The 24,909-nt window shown below is 37.6% G+C and overlaps 1 protein-coding gene across 3 annotated transcripts in view; it reads left to right on the plus strand.

Moving 5' to 3' along the window:
- LIN52 (lin-52 DREAM MuvB core complex component) overlaps window positions 1-24,909 on the plus strand; it is a 117,826-nt gene that overhangs the window by 48,133 nt on the left and 44,784 nt on the right. The window contains exon 6 of one of the 3 annotated variants that reach the window (XM_022576574.3): window positions 1,133-24,274. The exons of the other annotated variants lie outside the window; for them this stretch is intronic. Coding sequence (XP_022432282.1) covers window positions 1,133-1,152 — 20 coding nt within the window. The 3' untranslated portion in view covers window positions 1,153-24,274. Of the gene's footprint in view, window positions 1-1,132; window positions 24,275-24,909 lie in introns of those variants that run through there. 3 annotated transcript variants of the gene reach the window in all.

The raw sequence follows: 24,909 nt of genomic DNA on the forward strand, positions 1-24,909 counted from the left end.
AATGGCCGTGTAGCATTGTGGAGAACATTAGAAATGGTGTGAGTGAAGTGCTTAGCATAGGTCTAAGTAAAGCAGCTAGATTGTAGTGCAAATGATGTAACTATATACACGGTTTATGTCAAAAACTATAAGAACAAGAGATATTGCTTATCGAACTGAAAAGAATTGTTAAAGAGTCATAGAATCTTTTTTGTGATATGTATTTTAAAAGTTAAATATGAGCTTTATTTTTTTCCTACTATAAAACAATACATATTCATTGTAGAAAATATAAAGAAAGCAAAAATCACCCCAAATCACAGCATCCTAAAACAGTAATCACTTTTAACTTTTTGGTCAACAGTCCTCCAAATCCTCCAAACATTTCTTTCTAAGAGGTATTATACACATATACATGCACATACACATATATGCATGTACATATATATATATATTTTACATACATGGCATCATGCTATTCCTTTTCTACAACCTGCATTTTTGACTTAGTGCATTGTGGACATCTTTCAATACCCATGAAAACATAGCAAAATCATCAGTTTTATGACTGTGTGGAATACCATTATATGATTATTTATAATGTATTTCATTAATTCTCTCTTAATGGACATTTAGGTTGTTTCCAGTGTTTCACTAAAGTAAATCATGCTGTGATAAGCATCCTTTACTCTGATCAAGGTGAATGGCACATTAAAAATTATTACATATTGCCAAAGTGACCTCCAGAAAGACTAGTCCAAATTATATTTCTAAGGACAGTAAATGAAAGTACTTGCATTCCTACATCTTATAGCCAACTCTAGATGTTGTGAAACTTTTTAGTACTTGTGCATTTTATAGATGAAAAATTATGTTTCAGTATTTTTTATATGTATTTCTTTGATTGCTAATAAAGTTATGTTTACTGGCCACTTGTTTTTCCTCCTTTTATGAATTTCCCCTTATAGTTCTTATCTACTTTTCTGTTGGTTCACCCTCCAGTATTTAAAGGTGAGGAAACTGAGGTCTAAAGAAATGAAGTGACTTAGACCTTGGTCACCCAGAAATTTAGTGACAGAATTGGTAATCATAGCATGTTAGAGCTGGAAAGGAATCTAAGAGATCATCAAGTCCCAACGCTCTAATGTTACAGATGCAGAAACAGAGGCCTAAAGATATTAGGTGACTTACCTAAGGACAGCCACACAGCTCATTAGTGACAGAACCAGGAATCTGAATCATGTCTCATGAAGAGGGAAAGGCAAGTAACGTTTTTGAGCCTGCTATGTTTCTTACATGTACTTTTTCACTTAATTCTCTCTACTATTCTGCTGTTATTCCCATTTGAACAGATGTGGTAACTGAGGTTCAAAGAACTTCAATGATTTGCCCAGTCACACGCCTAGCTATTTGCAAAATGGCCTAGAATCCAAGTCTTCTGATTCTTAATCCAGGGGTAATATTGCCTCTTAGAGTAGTAACTGTCGATAGTAGAGTTACATAGTAGATGTTTCTTGGCTTCATTCAAATACTCATTTGATAAAATATGATTTGCCTCTTAGGAGCTTGTAAATAAAACTCTGCCTCTGTTTAGTAGTTCTTATTTGATACTGGACACCAATCTGACCGTGAACTAAAGGAACTTATCATTGTAAGCAAAAGCTGATTAGAAGCCATGTCTAATGATTATTGAGTGAATAGAATTGAGATCCATGAGCTAGATATGACCTAAGTTTTGTATGGTAGTGATGTCTGGGTTGAAACTCTTAGTATCATCTTAGAATTATTTTTATTCCATAGAGAATAAAATCTTAATATATAAATTGAAAATGACATTTGGGTTCTCTGAAGTGTAAAATGGATCTCAAATCATCAAGGGATCAAATAGGAACAAAATCGAAACCATGTCAATTGCATCCTCCATATCTCTAAAAAAGCCTGTTAACCTTCATTTCTTGACAGGGCACAGAATTTCAAAATCATATCAGAGCTGATTTGGCTAGGGCTCCGTCCTATAGAGATGTACAAAGATGACTATTGACTTGTGTATAACTTTGTTGACACTCTTGGTTCGTGCATTTATGTGGAAGTTAGTTGGTAAACTCTGTTCTCCGTTTCTGCTTTCCAGACAGATCTTGTGTTTGGGTTGATGTTTTTTAAACCTGCTAGTTTTATGTAAGTAAGTTGGGGAAAGTGGAAGAGTGCAGCAAGTGATAGAATCATTTTTTTCCTTCACAGAGAATTTTATAGGCTTGTTGAATAGAGGGACCAACAATTAACTCACATTATTCTAGTCTTCAGCAGTAGGGATCTATTAAGCTTATTATTTAAGAAATAGACATTATTTCTTTTTTTTCTTTCTTTCTTTTTTTTTTTTTTTTGCAGTATGCGGGCCTATCACTGTTGTGGCCTCTCCTGTTGCGGAGCACAGGCTCCAGACGCGCAGGCCCAGTGGCCATGGCTCATGGGCCCAGCTGCTCCGCAGCATGTGGGATCTTCCTGGACCAGGGCACGAACCCGTGTCCCCTACATCGGCGGGCGGACTCTTAACCACTGCACCACCAGGGAAGCCCCTTATTTCTTATCTTTGGTATTTTTCTGATTTACTTTATTGGAATAAGAGTTAAAGTTTAATTAAGACTTCTAGATTCCGGTAAAGTTTGGAGGTTTGGTTTTGTTTCACCTTTTGTTTGTTTGTTTTTGTTTTTCCCTTCCCTCTTGTAGCCTTTGTCACTAGAAGAATGTGAAAAACAGAGTTGGGTAGTTGATGGAAGTGGTATAGCTAAAACTATACCACTTTTAAGCTCATGCAAAGGTGGTTACATAAAGAGAATAGAGCACTAATTCAGTCTATTAACAAACAAGCATCACCAGAAGTAATTCCTATTCTAGTATCAAACATAATAGCCCTTTAACATCTCCTTTGGAATGTTGAAAAGAGATCAAATGAAACCTTCAGAATGGTCATTTATAGGGGAAGAAGAAACCTCCACTTTCATTCATCCATTGTAGCTCCACTTTCTCATTTTAATGCTCAGTCCACAGTGGCTATGGTAAAAGATGTCCTGCATCTACAGAGATGGCAGTGGAGAGGGGATATCACCTTTCTGTTTATTGCTTGTTGCAATTTGGCCTGTTTACAGACAGAATTGCTGTGCGGGTGCTTCTAGTGGAGAGCAAAGGAAATCAAGGTAGCAGCAAGAAATCAGCATTTACACATGACCTGTGAATTGGCTAATTTTTAACATGCAGTTAGTTAAGAAATAATTACAGCCTGAGGAGTCATGACCTCAACTTTTCATCATCTCCATTGGATTGTGCCTCAGTTTGGAAATGAAGGAGGTATATGGGAAGTTTTAATTGTACCTGTGTGATTTATCCCTAGTCAGCTCTTTAATTTCTTCTGGCTGTCTGAGGTTTCCGACATGCTGTAAATTTCCCCAACTTTTTCATTATCTGCAATTTCTTTATGACTCGTGAATCAGAGTGGAGAGAGTGTGTGGATTTACAGCAGAGATAAACATGTCCATAAAGTCTGTATCTGTGTCAGTAATTGTACTGCTGTCAGTGACTGTCCTGTTTTACAGGCCTCTCTTGGGAAAGGAACCGGCTTCACTACCACCAGCAGCAGTGAAGTGCTTGCTTTGATTTGCATTAACTTGCTGGGAGATTAGGTAGGAATGGTGGGTAGGAACTGATACTGGACCTTGGCCTCTCTTGTTTGTTTGCCTGTTTGTTTGTTTGTTTAAGGTCAGATGACTTCATGTTGGATAACTGTTGAAAATAGAACATGTACAATGTTCATTTCCTAAGTGAAAATGCAGCTTATTTTTTGATATGGTAGATATGAAAAATCCTTTCTAACTTCATTTTACACAACGCATTTAAGATGATTTTCCTTTTCTATTGCTCTTGAGATAATTAAACTTGGGTCTTTTTTCCTCTTTCCATTTTCCTTTTCTTAGAGTTAAAACACGGAATTTCTCTTTTAGAACATTCATTCCTCTTCAAGAGTGGAGCCAGCCAGAGTCTTGATGATGACTATGTCTGCCATGTCTTAATTCTCAACTGTTAATGGCTCTTTCCTGACGGCTTGAGGTGGTGTGCCCTCAACCATTTGCCGTGAGAAAGGAAGTCTTAAAATAGAGAGAAATTCTTCATATTCCTGTCTTTAAAGACCCTTCAGGAATTCTCTAGTGTTTGCTTTTTTTCTAGCAGTTGTGAAAAGAAACTGAAGTTACGAGAAGCCCTTTTAAAATAGATGGAGAAGCAAACATATACTTTTCTTTTTTACATTTGATATTTGAGCAGATCCCTCAAGAATCAAAACTGTCCTTGCATATCCTAAACCTTCTGCGAGGTAGTTTAAAAGGGTAGGAGGTGGCAGTACAGTTTAACAAAGAGAGGATAAGATGCATGATAAATCTCAACCTTTAGTCAGCCCATGAGTCCAAATAATATGGAGAGTTATCTAGTTGATAACTTTTATCACCTTTTACTTCTTCTGCTTGCATTCTTTTTGCCATCTTTCTACCAGTAGATGGGAGAGGGAAGATTAAAGGAGATGATATAACACATAATTGTTTGGCTTTTTTCCAGAAGCTGTGGTGAAAAGTATGGTTAGAGAAAACTATGGCTAAAATGAAATTTGAAATTATCTGTGGTTTTAATTCTTTATCTCTCCTATTTGCCATAATAGAGTTTCTTCTTACTCAACGAGGGATAAACTGCTTTCTTTGAGTGAGAGGAATAAGCTACTTAGACCCCTTTAGTTACTGTTAGTGAACTTGCCCTCTGTTAGAACAGGGACCCTTTTCCACTCATTTTCTTCTTTCCCATCATGCCAAGCAAGTGTTCTTCATGGAATCGGCTTGTGAAGTTACATTGTTACCTAATTCTAGTTTGGGAAAACATCTAGTACTTGGTTTACTAGGTCCAATTTAACAAACATGCACAATAACCTAAACCAACCAACCAAACAAAACTTCGAGTTATCCTCTTAACTTGGTGCTGTAACATCCTGTTTTGTTTTATGAATTTAAAAAATTGTTTTCTTTAGTGAATGCCATATTGGAAGTGCTTGACATCCATTTTGCTGTAGACCTTTATTTTTTCTTTTGTCTTTTATCCATTTTATACAGCTCAACTATAAACACATTAAGTTTGGACTGAGATGAGTTTCATCTATGCCTGCCTGCTCAATTAGTCAAAAGAAGAATAAGAGGTCCGTCTAGGTCTGACTATAGAAATAAGCTTTCTGATTGCTCAGGTTGAAAGGCTTGTTATTACTAAGACTGTCTCCTCCCCCAAAATAATTTTATAGGTGGGGAAATTGTAGTATTCTAGCTTTGCAGGGGAAGCATTTTTCTCCTGGTTGAAGAGAAAATACTTTATGGTTATCTCCTTCTGTTTCTGCTGCCCTCAGCTGTCAAATTCAGTAAAAACAAGGGTTTAATTAGGGAGCAGTCTCACAGTGTTGGAGGATAATGACATTAACAAAGAAAAGAGCAACACAACAAAAGATTATTTGAATACTAAGTTGTATACCTGCTATTCTCTGAAATGGCTCCACAGCAGGGATTGGTAACATTGTATTAAAGGTTTAATAAACATAGGCACTGGAGAGTGATTCAGTAACATGTCTCACACTTGAAAAAGCTCAGGCAGTGTCTTCCTCCCTCTCCTTAATCAGGCTGAGAATGGAATCCAAGAGTAGCCAGGCTTGAAACTAAAGGCAGGGCTGGAGTATTGATCTGTTAATATTTGTAGAAAGGATAATTCTTGGGTGAAAATCCTCCTATGGTGGTTTACTTTTTTAAGATCCCAGACTTCCTTGGAGCTATAGGTTAAAAATAACTTGTTGCAAACTACCAAGTAAATGAGTATCAATGCCACGAGTACACCAGAAAAGAAGCCCCTCTCCACTAGCTTAAGAAGAAATCCCCTTGTCTTCTTTTCCTCCACTAGTTCATTATGAAAAAATTTTAAACATCCAGTGAGTGCCCCATATTTATATATAATGGGAATATTTATTTATTTACTTATTTATTTATTTCCCCCCTCCTTGAACTATTTTGAAGTAAGTTTCTGACATCAGGCACTTTACCCCTGAATACTTCAGGATACATCTCCTAAGAATAAGGACAGTTTCCTAAATAATAATGCTATTATTACATCCAAGAAAAATTAACAATCATTGCAAAATACCTAATATCCTTCCACATTGAAAATTTCTCAGTTGTCCCTAAATTTTGTGTAGCTTTCTTTTTTTTTAACCAAGATTCAGTCAAAGTTAAGGCATTGTAAATGCCAATACATACTTGATAGGAGAACATTTAGTGCTCCTATCTAAATTCTGCACACCAGCTCTTTTAATAAATATTTACTGAATTTTTCCTATGGTGAACATATATTTACTCAAATGACTATCATTTTCCTCTAGAATATTGAGTTTCAAGTTCTCCCTCTACACCAAGCCTGCTTTATCCAGCTTCCTTAATCTATTTCTGGTATTCTCCCCTTCCCCTAGCAGAATTACCTGTAGAATTGATCTTTTCTCCAATAACTACTCCACTCCACAGTCAGAGTAATAGTTTTGAAACACAAATTGACATATGACCTTATTCCCTTCTTAAAACCCATCAATGGCTTCCCATTGCTCTTAGTTAAATAAAATAAAAAGCCTTTAACTTGGCCTTACAGCTCTACATGACCTGGCCTTTGTCACACCATGTTCATCTCACACCATGCTTCCCTCTCTGAGGGAAACTCCTAAAGAGGAAAAAGTGAGGTAAGAATTCAAGGAACACTTCTTAGAAGAGATGAAACTTAAGTAGAAATGGCTACTTATTTGGCTTCCAAATATTAATGGCTAATGTTTGTATATGGGAGGAAAGAAGACACTTGCAACTGAGAAGCAATTTGGGGGTATGAATTGGTTAGAGTACTAGAAAATGTGGTTGGAAAAGTGAGGAGGAGCTAAATTGTGGAAAACCTGAGGAATCATTTTCAAAGGTCTGGTAGCCACCCTCAGAGAGAATTGAAGGGTGTGGTGATGGGTCGACCTAAGAGACCAGCTAGGAAGCGGTTGCAGTCCAAGAATGCAGTAACTGCTTGTACTAGATAGGAGGGTATGAATGCAAAGGAAGGTTGTTTGCGGGGGGAAATAGATATGAAATTGTAATAGACTGGAGAGACATGAGTCAAAATGATTTCAAGATTTTAAGCCCTTGTGACTAGGAGAATACAATTTAAGGTGGAAGTGGGTATGCATTATAAAACTTCAGTTTTGTTTGCCAAAGTGTCAGTAAGGCATCATTGAAATGAATAACTTAACTATCAAGGTTATAGGATAAAAGATTGTGGCTATCAGGTCTATTAGAATGAGGTTCGGGGGCTTCCCTGATGGCGCAGTGGTTGAGAGTCCGCCTGCCGATGCAGGGGACACGGGTTCGTGCCCCGGTCTGGGAAGATCCCACATGCCGCGGTGCGGCTGGGCCCGTGAGCCATGGCCACTGGGCCTGCGTGTCCAGAGCCTGTGCTCTGCAATGGGAGAGGCCACAACGGTGAGAGGCCCGCGTACCACAAAAAAAAAAGAATGAGGTTCAACTACATATAATAAGAAATCCAAAATAATTGTGGCTTACACAAAGTAGAATTTCTTTTTTCCCCACAAAAAGGAAGGCTGGAGGTAGTTAGGTACAGACTGGAAGGGGGGCTCTACAGTGTCATCAAGAACTGAGGCTTCTTTTCTTTTCACTCCACTTTCTTGGTGCCTGGCTTCCATCCTAAAGGATACCTCCTGGTCTAAGATGACTGCTAGAGATCTAGGCATTGGGCCTGAGCTGTAGGCCAGAAGAATGTGAGAAGGGAGAAAGACAAAAAGGGGCACCATACAACTGACTCCTTTCCTTTTAAGCAGCCTTCCTGGAAATCCCACAGAATTCAGTCATCTGGACTGACTGCCCTAGCTGCAAAAGAATGTAGTCTTTTATCCTGAGCTGTAATTTTGCTGGGTAAGAATTGGGGTTCTTTTAATAAGGAGGAAAGGGAGAACAGGTATTGGGATAAGCAACCAACATTCTCTGCCACAGGGAACGAGAGACCTGTGCAAGAGCAATGATTGGTTAGTAGAAGTAGAAGAATGTGAGGTGATGGTTATGTTGAGAAGCTCAAAGTTAGTGATTTTTGTATGTATGGATGTTAATTTGTGAATTGGACTTCATTCTTATAATTTGTTGGTTATCTTGTGTGAATTATAAATAAAGGGTAGGGACTGTTTCTGTTTTCTTTACTGTATGTTTGGTGTTCCAAAAATGAGTGAATAGCTTTTAAGAGATCTTGCAGACCTTTGTCTTTGGGGGGTTGGTTTCCAAGGAAGTAAATAGAAGATCTCAGCTTTTTTTTTAATCTTTAGGAGGCAAACAACTCAAGAAATGGTCATCTTTTAATATTGACTGTTTTTAGTAGTCAGCTTAGTAATACTTATGTCTACTCAGCAGGTTCTGAGTAGATATTTCTAGTTATGAAGAGAAACACTTGGTTCTCTGATTTCCACATATTTATCAAGATTCTAAGATTAAAAAAAAGAAGATTGTTTAAGTAAAATTTTGTTTTATGCGAATTAGCCTGGATTAGGGAATCCGAGGGCTAATTTTTATCTTCACTCTGTCTCACAGCTGGGCCCCGTGATCCTTGATTATAAAAGTCTATCAATATTGTTGAATGAATGATTGAATTATTTCTAAAGCCTGATATTATGTAGGCTCTGGTGATATTACTGTTTAACATAGTAGAATTTGCTTTATAGCCAGTAAAAAAAAAACAACTGTAATATCCTTTATTAATATATTACATAATATAATTATTAATATAATTACATATATTATTAGTAAGCTATTTTTATAATGACTATATTGCTAGTTTAAAAAATCTAACTCCTAAGACTACTTTTCAGCAAAATACATAAATAGATTCATTTAGAAGCACTTTTTGAAAACTTGGCCCCAAATGCCAGATAAAGCTATCAGATTTATGCTGCTTAAAATAGTGAAAATCAGTGTTTTCCTCTTCCTGTTGTGAGACAACTCCTTACTTTCCTTGTAGCACTTTATCTGCTGCAGAGTGTGCATGATTTTGCCCTACTTCTGGTAACTGGATTCTTATCCTCTCAATAGCATCAGTATTAAGCCAGCCTTCTTTACCTCCTCCATCCATATTAAACCTGTCTTGGAAAGAGTCTGTTTATTGGATAATAGAGCTACACTGGGGCTCTATGACAGTATCTTTTGCTGCCTCGTTAACTCTGGAGCATTAGAACAAGATAAAAATGCCCTAAAGCCTCTTATCTGATGTCTGGTGTAACCTGCTGAAAGCAGGAGTGCTATTAGTTTATGTTAGAAATCAAATGGCCCTCTCCAGTGCAGGAAGTACTGATTAAAGCTGAAGTGTCCCTGGAGGACTCTACAGCTGTCACAGGGGTGGTAGCTGCCCTCACCAAAAGGGATATCTGGGCCAGAGGTCCCAGTGGGGTGGTGCCTTAAGAACACACACGTGGCTGCCCCAGCTGTTCTGCTTTGCCTAATGAATTGTTTTACAAGAAGAGGCTGGGTATTGTCATCACAAGCTGCCTTCCTTAGGGACGGGAGCAGGCCAAATAATGAGTAATGTTAGTGATGGTAATTGAAAAGTGATGGCTCTCCTGGGATCTTTATAGCCTGGAGCTGGTTGGCACTTGTGGATTGTCTTGTCCTACCAAGGCCCTTTTTGAAGTGTGCCTTTTTTTCCCCCCAATTTCATAATAATGTTGTGATTTTTTTTTTTTCTCCCCTTCCTACTATAGAAGTTTATTGGCAGAGGCAGTCTTAGGAACATTATAGTGGCTTTAAGTACAAAAGGAACAGCTTTGGCTTTTTCATTAAATTATCAACACTGCAATAGTAACGAAGGGCCACCACATCTTCTTAGTCTCTTGCGGAACCGCTGCAGAGATCTCTCCAGACTTTTAAAAGAACATTTTAAACTTATACAGATAATTCAATCTCTTGATTTAAAAACTTTTTAAAAATAGTATGGGAGAATATAAAGTGAAAAGTAAAATCCTTACCTGCTGAACTTATCTGAGGAAACCACCAACAGTTTCTCCATGAACATTTCCAGACATTTTCTATGCATTAATGAAGTTTATATATGTTACCACACACAGATGAGGTCATAATACGTATACGTAATGTTTTGTAACTTGTTTTTTCCTCCCCACAATATATCTTAGATATCTTTCCACAGCATTTCAGATAGATCTACCTCTTTGTTTCTCAATTGCTGCATAGAAATTCATAGTATGGATATACCAATGCCAGACTCTTTGTTGACAGTTTGACTTGGACCTATGAGTGAATACTTACTGTACCAATTGGTTGCAATGACTGATTTGTGTTCTATGGTTCAACCTATGATTTTTACATGAAGTGATTTCCTCTCTTCAGGAATGTTGCCTTTAGTTCCGGGACTGTTTTAAAATAGAAAATACTAGAGGCAAAACTTTTTTGGAAGGATGGTGTGAGTCTTGTCATGGATCATCAGCTGGACATATGTAGTGATTTGCACCCTACTGTGTGTTTTAAATTCTTTGCTTAGTTAAATGAGAAGTGTTCTGTCCCAGATAGGTGGGGAAAACAAATAGCCTTTAATGGATGTTGTCTAAGGCATTGATTGGAGGCTTCCTCTAAAGTTGAATGAGTGTTTTCTCCCCTAATTTTCTACTTCACAAGTTCCAAGAATCAAGTTATGAATGCATTAATGGACTTGGGTAATGATTTGTCAGCACGTGAAAATGAGGACTTAGGTTTCTTGTGTAACAGCTTGGCTAACAAAGCAAGTTTGTGCCTCATGAACTTTAGGGCCCTTGCTAGGAGTGGCAGTGTGATGAATGAAGCAAAGCAATTTTCTGGGAGCATTTCAGGTCAGTGATGGGAGAAATCAGTTGTCTTCTTAGGCAAACAGAAACCTAATTTTAGTTGCATCTGTCTTCAGTAGAATCTATGCAAATTGAGTGGTAAAAATTTTTACTTCCATCAAAATTAGGAACATTGTAGGTCTTTTTAAACTCAAAGCCCTTTAGACTAATTCTCTCAACACTTCAAAGTTCTGATTTGCCCAAATGTTGAAAGATGTCATTCTAATAAATTGTGAAATGCCAACCTGTTTTGTTTCAAGTTTCTTACACATTTTCCCTCTCCTTGATGTTAGTCATTTGAATTGTTATACAATGCTTAACTTAATACTTGGAGGCTATTATTAATAACAGTTACTATTTATACCCAATTTACTTCTTGTCCAAGCCTTCAGTATTCTTGGGAAACATAGGTATACAGAGATTTTCAGGGGCTCTTGTGGGTGTAGGAGGTCCTCTAGACCTGCGCTGTCCAAAACGGTAGCCACTAGCCGCACGTGGCTATTTGAAGTTAAATTATTTAAAGTTAAATAAAATTTAGAATGTAACTCCTCAGATGCACTCCTCAGTAAATGCTCTCGGGTAGGCACACACGGCTGCTGTCTACCATTTTGGATGGCACAGACATAGAACACTTCCATCAGATGGCACTACTCTAAACTAAAGGTTGGCTAACTGTGGCTCATAGCCCATTTTTGTATTCCCTGTGAACTAAGAATGGTTTTTACATTTTTAAAACGTTATAAAAATAAAACAAAAAATGGAAGAATATGAGACAGCGACTGATTGTGGCCCACAAAACCTAACATATTAACTGTTTGGCCCTTTACATGAAAAGTTTCCTGACACTTGGACCTATGTCCACTTCTCTTGAAAACATTTCAGCTTTTCTGATCAAGTTAGGTTAGGGGTTTCCCTAAGCCGTCAGAAGATTGTGAATCTATCAAGCAAATTAGGCAAATTTAGAGCAAAGTTTCTTTCTATAGACAGACTGCGGAATTAGTCCAGAGCTCACACAAATTAGTTCCCTGGAGCTAGCACAACCGGGATGAGCTTTGAAATAGGTAAAATTCTTTGTAGTATAAATGGTCGACTTGCAACAGCTTTGTGAATAATACCTACAGTGTAACAGAACATCATTCTGATTTTGTATACTATTTTGTGTCTTTTAAGTACTTATTCTCTCATCTTAATTCTGAAAGAAATAGAATGAATACATTTCAGCAGACGCACTTGACCTTTCAACAAAGAATTTACCGTGAAGGTTTTTAACTGTTCAATTTGTTTTCGACTGTCAAATTACTTCAGTCAATCTCTCCTAGGAAAAATGAAGCAAAGAGATTCTTCTGCTGATATTCTCAACATCTGAGAGAATCTTCCGTTGCCAAATGTAGCTCTAACAATTTCTTATTAAATATGAAGCTTACAAAATCTGCCTATAAAATGAGCATCTGGCATTTCTGTGGTAAATTAGAGAGTCAACTTGTTGCTTTCAAGATAGAACCTTGGGGGGCTTCCCTGGTGGAGCAGTGGTTAAGAATCCGCCTGCCAATGCAGGGGACACGGGTTTGAGCCCTGGTCCGGGAAGATCCCACATGCCACAGAGCAACTAAGCCCGTGTGCCACAACTACTGAGGCTGCACTCTAGAGCCCGCGAGCCACAACTACTGAGCCTGCATGCTGCAACTACTGAAGCCCGCGCACCTAGAGCCCGTGCTCCGCAACAAGAGAAGCCACCGCAATGAGAAGCCTGCGCACCGCAACAAAGAGTAGCCCCCCCTCGCCGCAACTAGAGAAAACCCGCACGCAGCAACGAAGACCCAACGCAGCCAAATAAATAAGTAAATTTTTAAAAAGATAGAACCTTGACATTCACGAGGGAACTTTGTGAATTCCCAAGTTTGTGATAACCTATAGCGTATCATTTTTTGCCGTAAAATGCGTTAAGATGTGGTTGAAAAAAATCAGTTTACCCCTTTAGGCTTTTGATGTAAATTATTCCATAATTAGAAGTAACTAAAGTAACTCTCCCACTAAAACAAATGTTACACTACAATATATTAGTAGAAGCATTAATTTGAACTTCTCTGAATCTTCATATTCAAGGTAGTGATACCAGATAATTATGGACTGTATGGTGAGATCATGAAACGTACTGAACTACAGAAAAAGTCACATTTCAACATTAGCTTTGGAGAAAGAGGCAAATGGTAGAGGAAGCAAGGAGATCATTGTGACACAGCATTCTGAGGGGGAACCTTCCTGAAGTGATAGCTTTTTTCTAAAGAACACTATGAATGGTAGATATGTATTGCTTTATTCCCTGGTACAGAATCAGTGCAAATTTTATTACTGAAAGCTCTGTTCACTGATCATAACTTGTTTTGGTGTCAGTTAACAGTTTGCCATGTTAGAACTTTGACTAAATTTATGAAAACCCCCAAAATTTCTTCTAAATCTTCAGTGTCTTCCTCTTTGTCATTCTTTGCCAAATCATCTCTAAGTCTTCTCGCTCTTCTGATTCTTCCATGTCACTTTTATGTGTGCCCTCCAAACCTTCGCCACCCTCTTGTACTTATTTTCTTTAAATTAAAATTATATGGGACTTCTCTGGTGGCACAGTGGTTAAGAATCTGCCTGCCAATGCAGATGTCAGTATTTATGGTATACTCTTCATTACCTGTGAAAATAATCTCCTTGAAGTCATATACTGCCTTCTTTCATAAGGCATGCCAATAAGCATCTACCCTTCTGGATCACCCAATAATACTTGGATCACACCCATAATATTTCTTATATAATCAAGGATGTACCTCTTCTAAAGCTGGCAATTACCAAATTTGAGATCTTTGTCCACAGCACTTTATGATGCCAGTGAAAGTATAGCAAAGTCATATACCTTGAGCTTGTGTTCTACACTCCACGTGGAAAGTCAGAAGCGTTAAGGGGAAGGAACATCACCTTGACTTAGAGTTGTAAACTATAGTCCTTAAGGATAGCCTTGCACATTGTCCATGATGAGGAGAACTGAAATTCAAGCTTTTGAGAAATTAGATATTTCTCTATTTCTGGCATAAAGTATGTATAAAACCAGTCCAAAAAACATTGCCCTGTATCTGAGGTTTTTTATTGGCCTGTCACTATTTGGAAAGGCGTTCTTTTTATGTCCTGAGGATCTCAGATCAGTAGGACAAACATAACTTTTTCTCAACAATTACTACAAAATAGATAAGTCAGTCTGATCTTAAACTCTGTAAGAGTTTAAGGATATAAGGATATGTGAGCATCTGGGCTTTTCACCCCTCAATTCCCAACACTTATATAATTTGTACATGATAAATATCTAATTGTCTAATAGGAGCTTACCTTTCCTCTTTCATGATTTATGTTCACAAAGGCATTTTCTTTTAACATGTCAGTTTTACCTATGTTAAACAATTTCTTGTTATGACTTATAATCCTTCTTTTTTATGAACCCTTTAACTTTACATTTTCTCCCAAATCACATTGTGGTCATAAGTCCCATGTTTCCTGTATCATTCTCACTGCCTTTTCAGCTTTCATTAAAGTTTCTCGCTCTTTCCTTCTCTCTGTACGATAAATATTTTGATAAAAGCTTGTGCACTTGCTGCAACATTCCCACACACTTCTGGATATGTGATAGAACTATTCATGTCACGGATCTGAGCCAGCCTCAAGAAAAGTATTCCAGCCATCCTTTATTCCAAATTTGTAGAAACTTTTAGTCCTTTCTAGTATCCATAGTGTTATTTTTACTATGTAAACGAGTACCAATAGGGAATATCAGAGTCACAGTGAGATGCAGGTGGTGAGTGGACTGCTAGGCTCACTCACTAGCTGAATGACTTGCTCCTTCAGTGTGTGTTGTTGAGATTAGTGCATCAGCAAAATTGCAAGTAAACTCCTGTGTTATATTGACTTTCATACTTTCATGGTTGAAATATCATGGATATTAAAGACTTGAATTCAGATACTACAACTCTTACATTTATGAGTTGTTCAGAATAACTTGCTTTCCTACTTAAGTATAAAGAATAGAAAAATTCGATTCTTTGGTAATGGCATTATTTAGCATTGTATAGAATGTTGCAGTGTAATTTTTCTCTGGAATTTTTGTGACACTGTTAGAAGAAATAAATGGTTTTTGCCACAAATGAGATCTAATAATTATTTTCTTTAAATTAAAATTATATGGGACTTCTCTGGTGGCAATGCAGAGGACCTGGATTTGATCCCTGGTCCGGGAAGATCCCACATGCCGCGGGGCAGCTAAGCCCGTGCGCCGCAACTACTGAGCCTGTGCTCTAGAGCCTGTGAGCCACAACTACTGAGCCTGTGTGCCACAACTACTGAAGCCCACATGCCTAGAGCTCGTGCTCCGCAGCAAGAGAAGCCACCACAATGAGAAGCACGCGCACCACAATGAAGAGTAGCCCCCGCTCGCTGCAGCTAGAGAAAGCCCGTGTGCAGCAACAAGACCCAATGCAGCCAAAAGTAAATAAATAAATTTATTTTAAAAAAAAAAGAATTCTGCCCCTAGAAATTACATTGGATTCTGTTTTTATTGTTCAGCACCACTGTGTGAAATGAGCATATGCCAATATGGGCTGTCCCCACCCACATTAGCTTTGGTGTTAGGTGGGTATAAGCAGTGAGATCCCAGTTTGCATGATTAACCTTGTAAGGACTATGGATCCTTCCATATATAGGTAGTACCCCCTATACTTTATTTAGGTCAAGAATGAAGCTGGTTTTGCAGAAATTAACAAGTAAATCCTAAAATTCACAGGGAAATACAAGAGACCCAGAAGAGCTAAACAATCTTAAAAAAGAACAAAAGTGAAGTCTCACATTTCCCAGTCTCAACACTTAATATAAAGCTACAAGTAATCAAGATAGTGTAGTACTGGCATAAGGATAGCCATACAGATCAATGGAATAGAATTGAGAATCCAGAAATAAACCCTCACATTTATAGTCAATTAATTTTTGACACGGGTGCCAGATCATTCAATGGGGGAAAATACATAGTCTCTTAAATGGTGCTGGGAAAATGGAATATCTACATGCAAAAACTCAAGATTAAACCCCCTACCTTACACCATATACAAATATTAATTCAGAATGTATTATATGGTCCTTACCTGGTGGTCCAGTGGTAAAGAATCTGCTTTACAATTCAGGGGACGTGGGTTCAATCCCTGGTCAGGGGACTAAGATCCCGCATGGTGTGGGGCAACTAAGCCCATGCACCACAACCACTGAGCTTGTGCACCTCAACTAGAGCCTGGATGTCACAAACTACAGAACCCACATGCTCTGGAGCCTGCGCGCCACAACTAGAGAGAGAAAACCCGCATGCCACAGCTAGAGAGAAACCCATGCACTGCAACAAAGAGCCTGCACGCCACAATGAAGATCCCGTGTGCCACGACTAAGACCAGACGCAGCCAAAAATAAATAAATAAATAATAAATCTTTTTTTAAAAAATGGATTATAGACCTAAATGTAAGAGCTAAAACTATAATACTCTTAGAAGAAAACATAGGCATGAATCGTTGTGGCCTTAAATTAGGCAGTGTTTCTTAGATATGATAATGCATAAGCAGAGAAAGGAAATAATAAATTGGGCTTCATCAAAATGTAAAACTTTTATGTTTCAAAGATACCCTCAAGGGGCTTCCCTGGGGGCACAGTGATTAAGAATCCACCTGCCAATGCAGGGGACACGGGTTTGATCCCTGGTCCAGGAAGATCCCACGTGCCGCGGAGCAACTAAGCCCGTGCGCCACAACTACTGAGCCTGCGCACCACAACTACTAAAGTCCTCATGCTCTGGGGCCCACGTGCCGCAACTACTGAGCCCGCGTGCTGCAGCTTCTGAAGCCCATGTGCCTAGAGCCCATGCTCTGCAACAAGAGAAGCCACCACAATGAGAAGCCCGTGCACCGCAATGAAGAGTAGTAGCCCCCACTCTCCACAACTAGAGAAAAGACCGTGCGCAGCAACGAAGACCCAACACAGCCAAAAATTTTAAAAAAAAAGATACCATCAAGAAAGTAATAAAACAGCCCACAGAATGGGAGAAGACTTTTACAAATCATTTCTATATTGTTTGATAATCTAGACTATATAAAGAACTCTTACAACTCAACAATAAAAAGCCCCATTTTTAAAGTGGGCAAAGGATTTAAATAGACATTTCTCCAAAGAAGATATACAGATGGCAAATAAACAGATGCAGAGATGCTCAACATCATTAATCAATAGGGAAATGCAAATCAAAACCATGAGATATTCACATCCACTAGGATGACTATAATAAAAAAGATGGACAGTAACAAGTGTTGACAAGGATGTGAAAAATTGGAACACTTGTGCATCACTGGTGGGAATGTAAAAATGGTGCAGCCATTTTGGAAAACAGTATGGTGGTTCCTCAAAAAATTAAAAACAGAATTACTATATGATCCAGCAGTTCCACTTCTGGGCATATACCCAAAAGAATTGAAAGCAGGGACTGGAAGAGTTATTTGTACACCCATGTTCACAGCAGCATTATTTGTAATTGCTAAAAGGTGGAAACAACCCAAGTGTCTATTGATGGATGAATGGATAAACAAAATGGGTGTTCATACAGCGGAATATTATTCAGCCTTAAAAAGGAAGGAAAATTTGACACATGCTGCAACACAGATAAGCTTGAGGATATGCTGAGATAAGTTAAGTCACAAAAAGACAAATACTATATGATTCCACTTATATGAAGTGCCCAGAGTATCAAATTCATAGAGACAGAAAGTAGAACCATGATTGCCAGGGACTGTGGGAGGGGAGAATGGGGAGTTATTATTTAATGGGTACAGAGTTTCAGTTTTACAAGGTGAAAAATGTCTGGACATTGGTTGCACAACAATATGAGTATACTTAATGCCACTGAAATGTACACTTTAAAATATTTAGGATGGTAAAATGTATATTATCAGTATTTTACCACAATTGAAGGGTGAATTTTATGGTATGTGGATTATATATCAATTTTTAATTAACTTATATAAGAAAAAGAAGAAAACACAGAAATGAAACCAGCCTAGGAAGCCCAAAAGGATGTGAAGAAGGCCTGCTCCTAACTGAAGGGTATTTTTTTGATGTACAGTAGTTGGCCCTTGAACAACACAGGTTTGAACGGTGTGGATCCACTTATATATGGGTTGTGGGTTTTTTTCCCCAATAAATACGTACTACACACAACCGATAGCTGGTTGAATGCAGATATGGAACTGGAGACACTGATGGCCAACTGTGAAGTTATACCCGGATTTTTGACTCTGCAGGGGGTCAGCGCCCCTAACCTCCATATTGTTCAAGGGTCGACTGCATCCCGATTTTGTATTCCACTTCCTTCAGTTCATGAATGAGCCCCTTCTACCTCTTCTCTTCTCTTTATTCTTTCCCAAAGTAGATTTGAAATATCCTGATCATCCTTGGTACTTATTTTAACATCTGACCCTACCAAGGGGTTCACATCTATTTCTTAGGATTTAGATATTATCATAATAAAAAAACTATGGCCAACTATGAAAAGGAGTGTTCTAGACCTTAGATGTCAAAAACAAAAGCAAAAACTCCTCTCAAGGCGCTTATAATCTGATTAGGATGGCAAGGCAAATGTGTACAAGAGAGCATGACTAAGTGCCACTTGAGTACCACAGGAGTTCAGAAATGAGAGATCATAGTGGGCTGAAGGTGGCTGGGTAGAGTCTTTTTTAAAAAGTGATATTTAAACTGGAGTGAAAGAAATACTCTATATCATCATTGGCAAATTGGTTTCCTTCTCTCTGTAAGATTTCATGTAAAATGTAGCATTCCATGCAGCAGTTACTATTTGATTAACCTGCACAGATAATTTTTTATCATATCCATTTCCCTTGCTGGCAGTTTCCTAGTATAGTAAAAGGCATCACTTGTTTGTCTACTTGTCAGGTAGTTAAATAGTCAGGGAGGCAGAGTAACCTTACACTGTAATTTGGCTATGGAGCCTTGCAGCAACCTCTCTGGGTTTACCCTGTTAAGCCTGTTAAGTGGCAACAAAGAGAAAAGAAAGTAGCCACCATCAAGCATTTCTGGCATGAGCTGAGTTTGACCTGCACCTTGACAATGATGTTGATTATTTCTCCTTTCTATGCTGAATGGATTTACTACCCATCAGAGTCTCACAGATCCTTAATTTTTAAAAGAATATTGATTTTTTTTTTTTAGTCTTCTACATGTTAAATATTAACCTCCTTATGACATGCAGCAATGATTTCTGAATTTTCATTAGGCACAACTCATTGTTGATGCACTGAAGCAGTTGGTTACTATTGCAGCTAATTCTTATTTAAATAAACAAACAAGAGTCCTTTAAAAAGATTAGCCAGAACAGTTTTAAAAATTCCCAGCAGCACTGATGTACATCAGCTCTGGTTTGGCAGACTGTGACCCAGGGCTGTGCAGTGTTTCATTACGCTCAGCTGCATAAGGACACATCCTTATAGCACCACTTTTGTAGCAGATATTTTTATAACTCTACAAAATGATTAGGCTGACGTAGAGCAATTCTCTAAATTCATAGGTATTAAAATATTCTGGCAGCTGTCTCCTTTTTGCCTTTAAGTTGAGACATCATGATGAGATAAGACCGCACCAGGACTGATCAGTACATGAATGAAGTTAGGCATGGAATTCTCACGTTATTGACAAGAGTCTTTGTCACTATAAATAGGAGAAATCTTGGAGGAGGGATTCCCACTATAGTAACTCCAATTCAATTCCAGTAATATTGTTGGATTTTGTTTGTTTTGTTTTATTTTCTGAAATCTCTTTACTTCAAAATGCATTCCGTGTAATTAGATAGGAAGGAAAAATGTCTTTGAATTCTAACTGAAACAACTTAGCTTGTCCTCAAAAACATAATATCTTTATCTGGGAGTTTGAGGTATTGACTAGAGTTTAGAGAGTGTTTAGGAGAACCTGGATGGAAGAAACCTGCTGGTAAATTGGTATTGGGGTACAGTTACATGGGAGACAGTTCTCTAAATAGGCTTCTAGGGACCCCTGAACTCTAGGTCATAGTCCTCCAGGGGAAACTGAGAATCTGGGAAGTTCTCAGGCTATGATCTGAGCAACTCTGACCTCTCTTCCCCAAAGAACTCCCTACCTACTTCCAGGTGTCTCAGGTTCTTCTAACTGGGGACAGTTTACGTTTGAAAGATTGGCCCTTTGCTGAGAAATTTATGAGACTTTAAATGGCATGTGATTATTGGTACAACCATTTTGGAAAGCTGTTAGGCAGTATCTACTAAGGCTGATCATACTTATAACCTATGACCCAAAGATTCCAGTGCTAGATATATACCCTAGAAATAGAATTGCAAACATTTGTATACCAAAAGATGCATAGAAAAAATACTCAGAATGGCACTATTCATAATAGACCCAAACTACAGCAGCCCAAAAGTTCTGTGTCGGTAGAATGAGTAAATAAATTATGTTATATTTGTACAGTCATGAAAATGAACAAACTGTTGTTACATGCAACAACATGAATGAATCTCAGAAATGTAACCTTGAGTAAATGAAACTAGGCACAAAAGAGTACATATTATACTGTATCAAAAACAAGCAAAGCTAATCTATGGTGGTATAAATAAAAATAATGGTTACATTTGGGATATGGTGGTGGCTGGAATGGGGCATGAGGAAGGAGTTTTCTGTGGTGCTGGCAATGGTTCTCTATATAGATGTACGTGGTTGCCACACAGATGTGTTCATTTTGTGAAATTCCTCATATGTATACTTATGATTTGTTCTTTTTTCTGTGTATATGGTATACTTTACTTTTTTTTTTTAATTTAAAGTTAGTGGCTAAGATAAAAATTGAAACTAATTCACTCTGAAGTCTTATTGCCAGTCTGTCCTTAAATTGAAATGATAGCCCTCACAGCCTTTCTCGTTTCTTATGGGAAGCTCATGAAAGAAGGTTATCAAGCATTAGTAGTTTTCCAGCCAGTTAGGAAAGAAGATGTTGAAGAGGAAGGGAACCAACCCCCCAGATGTCAAAGTATCGCTTAGAGCAGGCCTTATGTATTGGATAAGAATAATAGGAATTGTTTTCTGGGGTATTTTTGTCATGGGTAGCTGTGAATGTATACAACTTTTTGTGCCTTAAAAGTTTACTTTTAACGTAAACATCCTTAGTATTAAAATTTTTGTTCCCGGAGAGTCATTAAATGAGGTATCACTGTAATAGAGAATAGTGATGAATGTGATTCAGTAGATGGCAGTGTTCCCTTTGAAGTTTTTAGTTAAAATGTGGGTACGTGGGGGGTAATTCTTGACAACTTTTTTTTAGTAGGACTGATAAAGTGTCACATGCTGGGACAAACAGACCAGAAAGAACATTTTAATATTGTTTTTCCATTTGTTTCATGTATTACTATTTTGATTGAACCAACAAGATGTAGAGTCCACAAATCTAGAGGACATATTTTCCCACATAAAACGCTAGAATGATAGCTTGCAAGAGGAAGTTTGTTTAATGTAGTAATGCTTTTTGTGGGTTTTAATAGATAGAATATTCAGGAAGGATTTGAGCATGTCTTTGTTCTGTCTTGTATTTGTGAATATGTATATGTCACGAGTGAGACAATATACTGCTTTGGACAAAGATGTCATTGAAATTTATTGATGAGGAAATTAGGTTGTACTTGAGCATAAATTAAAAGAAAAATTGAAGTGATTGGTCTGTTTTTGTTGGTAATTTTAATACAAATAAAATGCTATTTGAATAGTCTCTTTTTTCATATTGAAATTTCCTTAAAATGGTAGTGCCTGAGGAAAGCATTGGGGTTTAAGAAATCTTGTGGCATTATAGGGGTTTTTCTTGTAAGGAATTTGATGTGGGTTAGAGTAATGTGCCAGAGAAGTCACGAGTTATCAGCCAAAGGACAAAACATGCCTGTCGTTCAGGATGGGAGACCAGTGCAGTTTGAGTCAGAACTATTCAAGTCCTGACTTTGCTCATTATTAGCTATTGACCTTTGGTGAATCACTTAACCTGCCTTTCTTTTTCTCATCTGTGTGATATAGGTAATAAATACCTGCTTTGCCTTCCATATAGATTGTTAAGTGGATCAAGTAGGAGCGTTGTCTTCAAGAGTACTGTGTTAATGTTAATGGATTCAACAGATGGGCTCTGTGTTGTTTTTATACTGCTCAATTTACTTTTTGTTTCCTCAGGTTTTCTGCCTATAGTCATCAGGTATCTGCTGAGAAACAGTGATAAGCATAGCTTCAACAGCCATAATTATATGAATACCTACTAATAGGTACTGTGCTAAGTGCTTTAAGTGCATAGTTTCCAAAGCCTCACAACTGTGCTTGAGTAACTTGGACCATTGACCTCATTTTATAGTTCACAAAGGTCTGTGCTAGCCCAAGAGCTGTGACTCAAATCGTCTGACTCATAGCAGTTTCTTATAATCATGCCTGCCATGACGCATTTCATTTTTTACTTTTCTTCAGCTAGTATTGTAGAAGCCAGAGCCATACATAGTATTTTTATGTATTGGACAGTTCAGATAAAGACATTGGACCTTAAAAGAAAATTTTTATTATGTTTCACTTCGGAATTATTAACAGAATCCTAATGCATGCAGTTATTTATTTGGGGTGGGGAGAGTTGGTGCTCCTGACTTGACCCTGTGTTTCATCTTTAGCCAAAGCACATACAAGTCATTTCTTGATGATTCAAACTCAAAGAGAGGAATAGTAACATTAACATAATCTAAAGAGTATTAATATTGGTTTGAGGATATATTGCTTTTCTTTACAAATACTCCTCCCAATTGTATTTTAGTTTAATATTACAACTGGTTTACCTTTTTCTTGTGTGTGTGTGTGTGTGTGTGTGTTTTAGGGGGTTTTCCATTTATTGTAATTATAATAGTCATTAACATCTTGCATGGAGATGACATTTTCTGGAGAATATGTTTAAAACTGATAACTAAATATATACTAATAACTAAATATATTTTTGCTATTCCTATCAGGTAGAAACAAATAAATATATATGAAAATTTTCATTTATTAATGGGTTTTAATATTTCAAAAATAATGTTAATGAAAAATGATTTTTCAAAACCTTGTAGAAATATAAAAATTACTTATGTCTTGGCCACCTAATTTAGTTTATAAATTGTCACTTTCTGTTTTTTAAATTAATTTTAAATTTTAGAACAGTTTTAGATATGAAAATCATGAGAGTTTCCATATACCCATACCCAATTTGCCCTATTATTGTTATCATGATAGATTTGTTACAACTAATGAAGTTTACCTTTTTTTTCCTTTTTCTCTTTTTCCCATACTTTATTCAGATTTCCCTAGTTTTCCTCTAATGTTCTTTTTCTGTTCCAGGGTCCCCTCCAGGACACCATAATTACATTTAGTAGTCATATCTCCTCATAGGCTCCTCTTGGCTGTGACAGTTTCTCAGATTTGTTTTGTCATTGATGACCTTGACAGTTTTAAGGAGTACCTTTATGTTTTTCTCATGATTATGGCTTGCCTTTCACTTCATACAGTAGGTTATATGGGGAGGTTGCTCTTAATCATAGGGAACTATATGAGGAAGGCAGATTAGGATTTGAAAACACTGGCTGTGGGTAACCCATACAAAGATAGCATTAACACCATTGTTGGTTGGCATTGAAACACTGGCTACATTTTAAAATTTTTTTTTATTGTTTATCATTTTTCAGAAGAAACAGTCCTAATTCTAGCTGAAAACAACAGTCTAGGCTATATGATCTGCTCATGTCCCTGAAACAGTGTCTTTTCTAATTGCATCTCTTGGGGCAGTTAGCGGTGACCCAATGCTACTCTTAAGGGCTTTATTTAATCTGTATTGGCCTTTCAATTAGTAATGGGCAATTTTGTGTGAATTGTTAATTGATCAGAACTGTGGAAATTACACGCAAAGCTGTTTTGTTACTGCAACCTAGAACAGTGTAAGATTAAAACAGGGTCTGGTTTAGTTACTAATCTAAAATTAATGTTCGAGAAGTATTATTTTAGTGGTTTTGGTTTGTATTCCAGTCTGGTGTTGGTTTTAACTCTGCTAAGAATGATTGTCTTTTAACTCACTGAGGTCCTCAATTGTACTCCATTAAGGGCCACTTTTCTGCCAATCAAAAGCAACATCCCTGAGATTGATTTTTGTTACAGTGGATAGTAATGGCTGCCTAGTGACAACATTTCAAACTCTTTTATGTAAACAGAAACCAATCAAATAAGTACTAATCCAAGGATTATGTGGACCCAAATCCCGTGGCCAAGAGAAGATTCCCTGCAGTGTATCTCCGTATCTCCCTTGCTCTTTGCCTTCTGGTGGCAAGCAGCCCCTCTTGTTCCTGGAAAGCTTGCTTGCTGCTTGTGCTGCCTGTTAGATTGCAGTATGCTAAGACTACAACACTCCTGCGGCTCCTGAATGGAATTCAGAAAGACACTTACATTTCCATAAATAAATTAGGAATTCAGTGGTTTCTTCGGGCTAATCAGGGCAGGCTGATAAACCTTGCTTGCCGTTTAATAAATGAATTGTGACTGATTACCTATTAATATGGACGCCTCAGGAATTCACCCAGGGAGAAGCAGAGCAGTGAAATAGAGAGGGGCATGGCCCCTTGGGAAATCAGGGCTTCATGTTTGCAGCTTAAATATCTCTGTGAAGTATCAATAAGGAGGTAATTGAATTTTGAACACAAACATGAGCGCAGGATGGATGAAAGGGGGAGGGGGATCTGATCATCTCTTTTCTGCCCCTTCATTCTCCCCTCCCCTTTTCCTTAGAGACCACTCTAGTAAAGATAGATGCTAAATCCATTAAATAAAGATTAGACTCTGTCTAGTAGAA

This window comes from Delphinapterus leucas, chromosome 2 (genome assembly GCF_059928025.1).
Source record: "Delphinapterus leucas isolate spDelLeu-1000000601 "Yukka" chromosome 2, BTC_Dleu_Yukka2, whole genome shotgun sequence".
Classification (NCBI taxonomy): domain Eukaryota; kingdom Metazoa; phylum Chordata; class Mammalia; order Artiodactyla; family Monodontidae; genus Delphinapterus; species Delphinapterus leucas.